The following is a 12576-nucleotide window of genomic DNA, read 5'->3' as shown; positions in this document are numbered from 1 at the left end:
ATTTATTTTTTGCAGGATAAATCCGAGACATTCAATGCATTTAAAAAATTCAAAGCATGTGTCAAAAAGGAAGCTAGAGCTTACATTGTCTGTCTAAGGACTGATCGAGGAGGGGAGTTCACATCTAAAGCATTCTCAGAATTTTGTGACCACCAAGGCATTTCCAGACAACTCACAACTGCTTACACTCCTCAACAAAATGGAGTTGCAGAGCACAAGAACATGACAATTATGAATGCAGTAAGATCCGTACTTCATGAAAAACAAGTTCCCAAGACCTTCTAGCCTAAGGCAGTAAAATGGTGCGTTCACATCCAGAATAGGAGTCTAACAACTACAGTTGAATACAAGACACCTAAAGAGGTATGGAGTGGAATCAAACCTAATGTAAATTATTTTCGCATATTTGGATGCATTGCGCATGTTCATATTCCAGATCAACGACGAAGGAAATTAGATGACAAGAGTCACCAATGTGTTCTCTTAGGCGTGAGTGATGAGACAAAAGGTTACAAACTTTTTGATCACATTACAAAAAAAGTGATTGTCAACAGGGATGTGGTATTCGAAGAAGATAAGCATTGGAACTGGAATGAGAACAAAACAGAAATGCACACCTACTGCTCTTGATGTGGAAGACCAAGACGAAGACGACGGTGAGGGGCTACAACCCGAAGCAGCCGCAGATAACACAAACAATCCAGAATCAAAAACATAAATAGTTGGACCAGCTCTGGATTCAGAACACACTGTTGATCCAGATGAAGGGAGGGTTACGAGAACACGGAGACAACCTACATGGTTAATAGATTATGAAACTAATTTGTGTGTAGAAGAAGACAAAGACGATCTATTAGCAATGATGACAACTGAGGATCCTAACACTTTTGAAAAAGCAAATGCAAGCCAAAAATGGAGGGAAGCAATGGATGCTGAGATGAAAGCTATTGAGAATAACGATACGTGGGAACTAGTTGATCCACCTAATGGAGTGATACCGATAGGAGTGAAGTGGGTCCTCAAAACAAAGCTCAATGAAAGAGGACATGTAAAAAAGTACAAAGCTAGATTGGTAGCCAAAGGCTATGCACAAACCTACGGCGTCAACTACACAGAAGTTTTCGCCCCTGTTGCAAGACTTGACACTGTGAGAGTGTTACTAGTTGTAGTTGCTCAAAATGCATGGGAAGTTTTTCAGCTTGATGTAAAGAGTGCATTTTTACATGGTGAAATTACAGAAGAGATTTATGTGCAACAACCCACCGGCTTTATTAAGAAAGGAAGAGAAAGCCAAGTCTACAAACTTCGAAAAGCCTTATATGGGCTCAAACAAGCACCACGAGCTTGGTACAGTAAAATTGAAGCGTATTTTATTAAAGAACAATTTGAACGTTGCGCCAGTGAACACACTCTATTGACGAAAAAGGTTAGAAGCGATATCCTGATAGTCAGTTTGTATGTGGATGATCTAATCTTTACTGGAAATAACAAAGATATTTGTGAAGAATTCAAAAGATTGATGCAGTTGGAGTTTGATATGACAGATTTGGGAAGGATGAGATATTTTTTGGGAATAGAAGTTATTCAAAATGAAGCAGGCATCTTTATTTGCTAACGAAGGTATGCAAAGGAAATACTAGCTCGATTTAATATGTTAGACAACAATCCCGTACGAAATCCCATAGCACCAGGAACCATGTTATCCAAAGATGACGAGGGAACTCCAATAGATGCCACAAAGTTTAAGCAAGTCATTGGTTGCCTCATGTATTTAATAGCCACACGTCCAGACTTACTGTTTGGAACAAGCTTGATCAGTAGATACATGGCAAATCCGAAAGAATCTCACTGGTTCGCAATTAAAAGGCTTCTTAGATATCTTAAAGGCACAATTGAATATGGTATCTTCTATAAAAAAGGAAGAAAAATAGATTTCACTGCCTATAGTGACAGCAACTATGCAGGAGATTCAGATGATAGGAGAAGCACATCAGGTGCAGTTTTCATGATAGGAACAACAGTTGTATCATGGGCTTCAAATAAACAACCTGTAGTAAGCCTATCTACCACTGAGGCGGAATATATTGCTGCAGCATTCTGTGCATGTCAATGTATTTGGCTTGAAAGAATTTTAGAGCACATTGGAATAAGAAACACATAAGCTACTGAGATTTTATGCGACAATAATTCAACCATTCAGCTGTCTAAAAATCCTGATTTTCATGGCAGAAGCAAACATATTGCAGTAAGGTTTCATTTCCTCAGAGAATTAGTTAATGATGAAGTGATTAATTTAAGATATTGCAGTACAACTGAGCAATTGGCTGATATAATGACAAAAGCTTTGAAGTTAGATTAATTTGAAAAGTTCAGACGAATGCTTGGAGTGTTGGAGGCTACTGAAATAAGCTGAAAGCTTAAGGGAGGGATTGTTAACTATTTTATGTTTTTAAGTATTTGCTAAATAACTGCACCGCGATTTTTAGGAAGAATAAATATAGGGGTGCTATTCTTTCGTCCACTATTTACGTAGGTTGTTAGTCAGTTTCTTTCTTTCAGTTTCTTTTGTAAAGACTTATAAATACCATCTTTATTATCTGAATAAATGTGCAGTTTTCACAGAAACTTAAATTGCATCAGTATATTATCATAGAGTCTTAACAGAATTATATGTTTATATAGGGACACATGAGACATTTTCACTTTGATTCCTCCAAATCTTGCCTCCTTCGCAATTGATTAAAAAGTAACGAATCCCGCAATTCACCTGCAATCGTTCCACGCAAATAATTACAAGTGAACACGACTTTGTCGTCCCTTCCTCACTCTCGGAAATGTGTAAACAGTAATTCATCCTCAAGTGAATACAATGTAATAAACAATTCAAATCAAAAGTTATGATTTTGTGCCCTTCTATTCCGCCCTTTTTTGTACGAAGCTTGTTTATGAAGCTTACATAGATTCTTTTGTTTAGAATTTTTAAAAGGCACGTCTTAGAAACTTTGCATTTTTCTATTATTTATATTTTGTATCGTTCTTTGAATTTAATTGGTGTTCCATTACTTTTTCCGGAACAACTACGCACAGAATGGATTTTCTTGTTGCTTTTTGCATGTAAATGAAGGGAAAATTTCAGGAATCAAATGTGGCTTTTCTGTTTTGTTTTGAAGAGTACAATAGTATGTTCTATGCTCTACTTTCTTCCTTTATTCAAATTCTCATTTCGAATTGCCATCTTAGTTTTTCAAATCTACTTTTCTTTCATCATCAAACTCTCTTTCACGAGTTCCTTTCAATTAGTGAAAGAAACCCAATTTTCCACTTGAATCGTTAATCCAGTCGTTTAAGCCTAAAAGAGTTTCTCTATAAATTACAATTACCTTTTTTATAAATCAAAATTAATCATTAAAATAATTTTTAAATTAATTTTAATGTAAAAAGATATATGGAGAGACTCCTTCAAATACACCTCATCATCTAATACAAAGATTATGCTTTAATATAAAAGAACAAAGAAGATGTGAAAACCATCATTACTTCAATTGATACAATTTGTAAATTCAATTTTAAGTTCAGCTTTGAATTTAATTTATTTTACTTAAAAACTAATGATCATTAAACCCTTTTTTAAGTAGAGGTTTATGAAAAGAAAACATATGCTTCTCATGATTAAGCTGTACCAAATTTTGACTTACAATCTCTCTCTCCATATTAGGTCATTATTATTGGGGAGGTTCGACACACACATAGATTTCCATACTTGGTAAGATATTATCTATTTTGGATCAAACTCTCATGGTTTTATTTGCATTCCAAGAATTATCAAGAATTATCATTCATTATAAAATAAAATTGAAATTGAGGTGCAATTATTTATATATTTATTTAAATTAAAGAAGAATGACGAAAAAGAAAAGCGTTAAAATTGAGATGATGAGTAACTACTCGTCAAAGTCCTAGCACTCGATTTATCTTTTTAGGGTTCTGGTATGTATTTTGATTCTTCTCTTTTTTTTTCTTTTGTTCTTCTTTAATGCACGATATTAAATTAAGATTTTTAAAGCAAAATGGGATGATTCGAACCTAGAAGAAATTATTCCTCTAGTTTCTTTTTCCTTTGAATAGCAAGCAATTAAAAAAAGCCCATGCTGTGATTAAGAATATTGAATAGGGTAAATTTCTGGTTTCCATAAATGCCTGAACTAAGTAAAATATTTGGACGCCATAATTGCTTGCCTGTTTCATCTAACACTCAAGTTGATATATGGTACCCAGGAAACAGTTGCTGGGAATGTAAATGGACATTGGACTTTTGAAAACTTCAATGAATTCAAATTTCCTTCACATGTTTTCATTCTGACTCAAAACATTTTACTTTTAATTGTGTACCTGCCTTGTACTACTTATGCAGGTCCAACCAAGTTCATGACCTTAGGAGCTGTTAATGCTAATTCATGTTCTTTATTGAACTCCAGTTTCATTTATGCATCCAAGGTGTATGAATTAAATCCTATTTATTTATACCAATTAAAAGTAAGAATAATAGGAAGAAAAAGACATGGTGAGTGGAGAAAGGTTCTGTTAGATTGTGAGTGCATCCATCAGTATCCACACAAACTACAATGTCTGTCTGTGTGCAACAAAATTCCACAATATATTGAAACCATTGAAGCAAACCCTGGGATGAAAAAAGGTGGTCCCTAAGACCAAACCCCATGATTTAATTCATCTTCTTCTTCAACTCATCTTTTTTAACCTTTTATGGGCCCCTCAACAGCATGCCCTCTGGTGGGACCCTTTTGTTATATGACACCCACCAAGTTGATTTTCCATGTGGTGGAAGATATGACCCCCACAATGAGTGAGAGAATGTGCAAGGGAAGAAAAAAGAAATGCCCCATTGGAGAAACGGTTGGTAACCATACCATACAAAGGGTCCAGGAAGAAAAACACAAAAGGAAAAGCTGAAATTTGAATTATGTCTCTTTGGGGGCATGTCTTTTCCACACCCCTGCTTTACATTTAAGAGCAGAAGCACAATATGATAACCTTTGTAATTATTTAGTCCCCCACATATATAACCAAGGAAATAAATTTTAAAAAACTAAAGTGAACACAAACACATTTTCAGAATCCCAAGGAACATCCACTTTTCTCCTCACCCTGCGTTGACTGACTCATACTACTACTATTCCTACTCTTTCTTAAACTCATCCATGCTTTTCTGTTTTCTTCCATAACTTGTACATAAATAGACCCTTCTCATCATTTTTTGTTGCTATCAAGTCACACTGTGTAGTATACCTTGTTACAAAATGAACAATCTTCATTCCCTAGCTTACACTTCTACTACTACTAGCCTCTGTGGTTCTTCCCTAGGTTGGGATTATCACAACATTGGAGTTCTCAACGCGGACAAAATGTCTTTAAGTACTATACTTTTATTTCTCTTTATATTTCTACCTTCTTGGATAACGATATTAATGTAAATAACTAGCTTGCAATGCAATGATTGATGATATTCAATATGCAGTGGAAGCTATGGAGGGAAGTACACCATCACTCTCCCCTCAACACTCTGATTTCTCAACTGGGTATCTCGAAGATGCTTTGATTGAATCATGTGAACGTTCCAAACGTAGACGCTTACTGCCATGTACTACTACTGATGGGCATAGCATGAGTTTCATAGATGACCTTGAGCAGGTATAGAATTAACTATGTATACTCTTTGTTTTAGTTTTTCTTTAGATCAGTTTGATTTTCTCTTGTTCTTTGGTTGAGGCTGAATATACATAATGATTTCTTCACTTCAGAGTTTCTGGAACTTCAACCCCTTATGGCACACACCAGTAGAGAACTTCAACTTCTACTGCATGAACCAGATAGAAAGGTTTTGTGGATTTTCAGGTATATGTATGTCATATATGCACTGATTACTACACGAGCTCTTAATGATATGGTCAGTTTGGTTCAGAATGCTATAATTCCAAACCAAACACTGAACAATATAAATAATGCTGTTACTTTTGTAATTAAGTTATTGAGAAAAGGGGTCCCAGAGAAAAATAAAAAGAATGAAGGAAAAATGGGTTGATGATTGTGCTGTTACTTGTACCCTTTTTCTCATGTGAAATATCTGATTTATTGTAGACGAACTTATAAGCACATCAAGGAGCGAGGAAGCAAACGTTCTTGTAGCAGATTCTAAAACACCGGAAGAGACAATATCAGCCTCTGAATCTTTAAATTCATCCTCATCTTCTTACAAACAATCGGTGACATGCAAAACCACAGACCCCACAGTAGCCCCAACAGGTACTATATTCTCCTTTTTCTCTTCTAACTATTATAATATATAAGGAAAGGGAAAAACTTACATAGTTGTTTTTTGGTGTTTTCCTTCTATAAGAATTGGAGTTTTATTTATTTCTGAGTAATAAAAGTTTTCTTTAAAAATTAAAATATATTACTGATACAAAACTCCAATTATAATCCAATAACAGCATCAGAATCAAGTATATGGAAACCTGAAAGTGTATCCAAGTTTTGTCCTAATATAGTTTGTTTGTATTAAGACATGAATAAATGGTTATTGTATGAACAGGAAGTGATGAAATGGGGAACAAAAAGGTGGTAACAAGAGTGGTGTATCCATTTGCAATGGTGAAGCCAGGAGGTAGGGAAGGTGATGTGACATTAAATGACATAAATGAGAGGATCCTAATGCCTCCTACAAGGCCAGTGAGGCATCCAGTTGGGGACTTTGCATGTCGGCCATGCGTGTCCGCAGAGGGTCCAGGCCTTTCAGGGAAAGCAGTGGTGGCCCTTACTAGAATTCACACACAGGGAAGAGGCACAATCACTATTATCAGAACCAAGGGCTAAACTATATTCAGCAGTGTTGTGTTATGGCTTGCTTGCTTGCTTGCTTGCTTGGCTAGCACCTATCTAGCTTTTACTTGAAGCAGCTTTTTGAGCCTGATTTGCTTTGTTTTCATCAGTCCTTCTTCCAATTGTAAAGATGGAAAGCGATATCTATGTATGTGCATACACCTTATATAATACTTGAATCTTATGTTAAAGCTGTTCTTCTCAGAGATTCAGGCCAAACCTTACAATTATTTGATTTGAGTGTTGTCCTAGTTGCTACTACCCAATGATAATGATAACAGTAATAATAACATAAAAAAGAATATACAAGAGAACAGGGGATGAAAAAACAAATAATCACATAGAGGATAGCACAATGAAATTAAGGTTTTCTGCCACTGGTTAGGACTTTTGATCTTTGACAAAGACACTACAGTAGATGCCATTGTTTCTGCATCCTTGGAAGTATATGTGTGTCTTTGTATATTATTATGTGGTTAACTGAAGTAAAGTTGCAAGAGGAAAAAAATATACATTTCACACCACACAAATTTTAAAATTAAATTTACATTAAGATAAATGAATAATTTGATCTCTGAATGCAAGAAACACTGTCAATTTAATTCTTGAAACAAAAAAAATCTATCTTGATTTGGTCTCTGAAAAATGAACAGATTAATATTTTGAATATTATATTTTAATTACAAAATGATCTCGAATTTAGTGTCAATTTGACCTTGAAATTACATTTTAATAAAAATAGCTATCTCATGAAACCTAGCAGCAGCAAAGAGTTGTGAGATTATTTGCACATTTAGGTATTAAATTATCAATGCCTCACATATTGAAGGACCAAATTGATCATTAGGGTTGTCTTGGTTTACCCTTTATAGGAACTAAACACATCATAGCTAACTCTGAGTAAGGCTGTTATAATTTCTGCACATACTTGTTTGTAAAGATGATAGCAGAGTCTTTTGAGAGAAACTGAAGAAGTGGTCATGATTATTTTATTATATTTTTCAATTTAACAGTTCACAGCATCCACAGTAAAAAATGATACATTCACAGATTTCAGTGAGAGAAAAGGAACTGAGGACAAAACAAGCACTGTTGCCATTAAATCTACCCACACTAATAACAGATTAGCACCCAATACAATTCTAGCTATATCACACTAACTACCTACACTAAAATCCAAAAGAAGCACAATAAAGCTTTGAGCAAATCTAATGTAGAAGCAAGTATTCTTTCTCTTCTTTTCTCTCTCTTTATTGATAAGATATTACTACTTTTACAATACTGCCAGACAGAAGAGATAAGAAGACCTATACTTAATTACCAAACCCAAATGTTTAAATTGACTTTTGATTATATAAAGACAATTTACAGCTACCCCCAGGACTTTATTTCCCTCTTTTCTTTATTAGGAATTGAACCTAAAACTTCATTTTACTTTATTCACATCCAAACCTTTCAAATATATTCACATTCCATCTTTTGTCTGCCAAATCTTCCACCTTCTTTTAGTTAAAAACCTACTATTGTATACAATTAAGTGTTAGTTAATTCCCTTAAGATGTTGATAGGCTTAGATTCTCACAGCACAGTAAAGAACAAACAGTATATGACAAAGAGGGAGAATAGTCTGAAGTGAATCTTGCATATGAGTACTACTAATACCTCAATCATGAGTCAAAACATGATATTATAATGTAGTTGTTAGAAGAAAAAGGCCTAATTTCTTCATGCCCAGTTGTGGTATGTTGTGGTGTCTTCCTCAGAGGTCAAACAATGATCAATTTTACACAATCCAAATAATAGACAATATCTAGGATGGGACCCATGAATGATACAGTAGCTATGATTTTTCTAAGGCAAAATTTGGGTCACTATCTACTATGCATTCTTGTGTGGAACCACTATCCTAATTTGATATTCTATTGTTTTGGTAATGTTTGTGTAGCAAAGTTCATTTCATTGGCACATGAGTAAGTGGCATTTGATCTCATGACTCTGCATGGTGTAGACCTACCTCACTTGAAGGGAACACTGTCACAGCTGTACTGCAAAAGTATCAACATCTAATCTGACCTCATATGTGTTTGGTGGGGGATTCGCTCATTCACTGCTAATTCTCCATTTCATTATATTATATGTGTGTATGTATGCATGGTTTTGTCTCCTATTGCGACCTATGTTAGATCAACCATCTTCTGACTTTTTCCCTTTTCTAAATATTCTCTTGGACCATTTTTTTTTTTTGTGGTTTTATGTGATATTTCCCACCCTTTGTCTTGCATCATATATGTATATTATGTATCTCTCAAGGCACTTTTAAAATGTTATAATTTCAGTTTGAGAAATTTTCAAATTGGCAAGACAATGATAGACTTGGACCTTTTTTATTGGTCAAATTTATTATATATTATGTATAAATAAATGAAACAAAAGTGGAAGATTTTACTATTAAATTTCAATAAATATGTATAGAAAAGTTGTAACTTTATAATATCTATATATATGTATAAATTTTCTAGTTCTCGAAAAAATTAAAAAAAGAATTTGCAAGTTAACTTTACTTGGTTATGTGTAAAAACTTTGGTGAGTCTACCATTTGATTGGTGAAGAAAAAGTGAGGATTGTTCTCTTGTGAGTGCTATTGATGAGGTTGGCTTTTCTAGGTCAATGTGGTAAATTATTTATGTATTTATACAAAATTTAACCTCATGCATTCTGGCCATCACGTGTGTACGTCATTCTTATAATAATAATAAATTTCTAATTCCTTTTTCAAAATTATTTATTTGAATAGTGTCAAGATCTTTGTGAGACAAAAGCAACTTTAATTATATCAGTTTATTTAAAATTGTGTTATATATGCATGTACTGTAGAGAAAAAGTTATCATACATAATTTTTATTTGATATTAAGTTTGAAAACTTATCAGAATAACAAGAAAATAAGTCACACAGCCTTAACTTTAATAATTCTCAATTACCTTTACTTCTATTATATATTTTTTTTATGACATTCAACTTGATTTATCTATTAATAAAATGTTGAACTAAGTCTTAAATTTTATAAATTCAATAATTTGATCATTTTTCATCCAATTAACAATAAAAGTAAAAAATAAACACAAATGAATTTTAATTTTTGTAAATGGTTTATGCTAATTTATAAAACTAAAAATGTTAATTTTGAAAAAAAAAATCAAATGATTATATTATTAAATTCAGAGACCTAATTGAATACCAGAAAAACAGTATATTTACATTTTAGAAATTAAGAAATTTGATAAAATGTTTGATTAAAAGAGAAACAAAATTAAATAAATTAAAAAATTAAATATGCTTTTAGTATTTTAATTTGCAGTGAAACATAGAATTAGTTTTTTTTTTTCAAAATTTTAGACCAATTCTCTAGTATTTAAAATTATTTAGATTTAGTTACTAATTTTTTTTTTAAGTTTATTTATTATTTTAAATGAATTTTTTGTTACTAAAACAAAAAAATGTCAAATGACATAAACAACTCAAATGTTATCGTAGAATACTTATTTCAACTAAATCTAACAAAATTAAGTAAAAGCATTAAATGTATTTATAAAATTGAAATTGAATCAAAATTTTAAAAACAAACTATTTCTAATTTTTATTAAAAATTAAAAGACAAAAACATATTTAATCTAAATTGAATATATTCTATAACTTAATTTTCAAGCCAATTGATTAATTTTCTTAAGAATAATGGTATTTTGATAATATTTTTTTTTACAACATTTTAATATCATCTACGTGTTATGATTAATCCAAAATTACTCCAGAATCAATAATAGTAATTATAAATACCAATTTGAACCAATCACATAATGACATAATGACATATGATATTAAAATGTTATCACAGTATTATTATTTTTTTTAAACCGATATTAGTTAATGATGACAAAAAAAAAGCAATAATTTTAAAACAAGGTAGGTTTTACATTTGTTTCCTGTTTCCAACGTTTAAAAACTTTGAAGATGATTAGGTGAGAATGAAAGATGAAAATTGAAATAACCAACGTTGCAAGGAAGAAAAAATGGCCCACAGGGTCCTCTCTATTATTAAATCAAATGTGTGATCATAATTAAATCGAATATGAATCAAAGTGGGTTCCATGCTAATGAAAATCATAATTCATCATTGTCTACTCAATATTGTTTAAATTCAAATACTATAGTACTTATTTTAGTTACAACATGTCGCAATTAATGCTTTGTCCTATTTCCTCTATGCAACTCAATTTTATATAATATATCATGTAATATCTTTATGATATATAATTTTTTATAGGTATTTTCTGAGTGCGTGTGTGTGACTTTTTTTCTTGTTATTATATGTTTATTAATGATCTAACGGTTATAAGAATCTTAATTAGGTTTATGTATGAGGATTAAGAGCATAAATTATCTTGATTGAATGACATGTATTATTCTTACTAGAATAAACTTAATAATAATGTATCTTTTATAAGCATGCAATTAAAATGATAAATGTTGGTCATGTTTATTTTAAAAATGTTATGAAGGTCTTACATGATGTTGATTTGAAATCAAACATCCACAAGGTTATTGAATTTGATATAAATACAACAAGATTTAGAGTCAAGACTGAAAGAGCTTTCTTCACCAAACTCCGATTCATGTTTTGTTGGACTATAGACTTAAAGAACTATCAAATGATTACTGACTCATAATATATATATATATATATATATATATATATATATATATATATATATATATATATATATATATATATATATATATATATATATAAGTTTAATATCCTTGATGGTCCCTATTTTTGTCAAGTGCGTTCGATTTGGTCTCAGTTTTTTTTTTTCTGTTCAATGTTGTCTTAAAGAATGTAATTTTTGTTTAATTTAGTCATTTTTGCAAACGACGTTTAAATAGTTAACCACCATTTCTTACACAACTAGATTCCTCATTTGGAGTTTGAAAAAAGGACTAAATTGAATAAAAATTACATTATTTAAGACAACATTGAATGGAAAAAAAATTGAGACCAAATCAAATGCACTTAACGAAAATAGGAACCATCAGAGGTATATATATATATATATATAAAACTTAAAATTTGGTTTCTTAGAAATAGAATTCTGACCTAAGAAAAAAGTGTGCTATTTAGGTAAATATAAAACACAATATGTTATCCTCGTAAATTCAAAATAGAATATGTGTTATGTCAGAAAAAAAAAAACTCGACTAATTGTTCTATCATCTCTTATTGATAAATTCAAGTAATAAGTCTTTTAATTTAAGATATTGTTGAGAAACTCATTTATCTTAATGACATGTTTTGTATTGGTGATTATGTTGATAAATTATACTATGTGTATGAATATGTGATAAATGTATTTGAGCTTATTTAAATTATATATAAATAAATAAAGAGAAAGACCGATATATGTATATTTTAGTTTTAAGTAATAATTATAACACCTATGTTGAGATTGTTGATAAGAGAAACACTGATTTAGCTAAACCTTAATCTCACAATGTTTTTGGTTTTTGATGATGATAACACATTATTAATAAAACATGTATTGATATGTGTTACATGTTTAAATCTTTATTGTGTATGTATTCTTGTAGAACATGTTTGTGTTGATTCTGTATATGTATGCATATT

At 31.5% G+C, this 12576-nt stretch overlaps 2 protein-coding genes across 2 annotated transcripts; both read left to right on the top strand.

The window, feature by feature from the left end:
* Positions 1 to 1696: 1696 nt before the first annotated feature.
* LOC106766206 (uncharacterized mitochondrial protein AtMg00810-like) lies at positions 1697 to 2161 on the top strand. The gene has a single exon (XM_014650954.1). The coding sequence runs from the start codon at positions 1697 to 1699 to the stop codon at positions 2159 to 2161; it is 465 nt and encodes a 154-aa protein (XP_014506440.1).
* Positions 2162 to 4975: 2814 nt separating this feature from the next.
* Positions 4976 to 7099, top strand: LOC106767733. Its single transcript, XM_014652678.2, has 5 exons — positions 4976 to 5430; positions 5534 to 5706; positions 5817 to 5910; positions 6154 to 6318; positions 6608 to 7099. The coding sequence occupies exons 1-5, from the start codon at positions 5316 to 5318 to the stop codon at positions 6886 to 6888; spliced, it is 828 nt and encodes a 275-aa protein (XP_014508164.1). The 5' UTR covers positions 4976 to 5315; the 3' UTR covers positions 6889 to 7099.
* The last annotated feature ends 5477 nt before the right edge of the window (positions 7100 to 12576 follow it).

Source organism: Vigna radiata, chromosome 7, assembly GCF_000741045.1.
Source record: "Vigna radiata var. radiata cultivar VC1973A chromosome 7, Vradiata_ver6, whole genome shotgun sequence".
Lineage (NCBI taxonomy): Eukaryota > Viridiplantae > Streptophyta > Magnoliopsida > Fabales > Fabaceae > Vigna > Vigna radiata.
This window is presented reverse-complemented; position numbering and strand designations above follow the sequence as displayed.

Excerpts from the sequence above, each read along its gene's own strand:
- LOC106767733 (XM_014652678.2), top strand. The coding sequence starts at position 5,316 with ATGAACAATCTTCATTCCCTAGCTTACACTTCTACTACTACTAGCCTC. Across the intron at positions 5,431-5,533 it reads CGCGGACAAAATGTCTTTAA|TGGAAGCTATGGAGGGAAGT; the intron begins GTACTATACTTT and ends TTCAATATGCAG. Across the intron at positions 5,707-5,816 it reads TCATAGATGACCTTGAGCAG|AGTTTCTGGAACTTCAACCC; the intron begins GTATAGAATTAA and ends TCTTCACTTCAG.
- LOC106766206 (XM_014650954.1), top strand. The coding sequence starts at position 1,697 with ATGTTATCCAAAGATGACGAGGGAACTCCAATAGATGCCACAAAGTTT.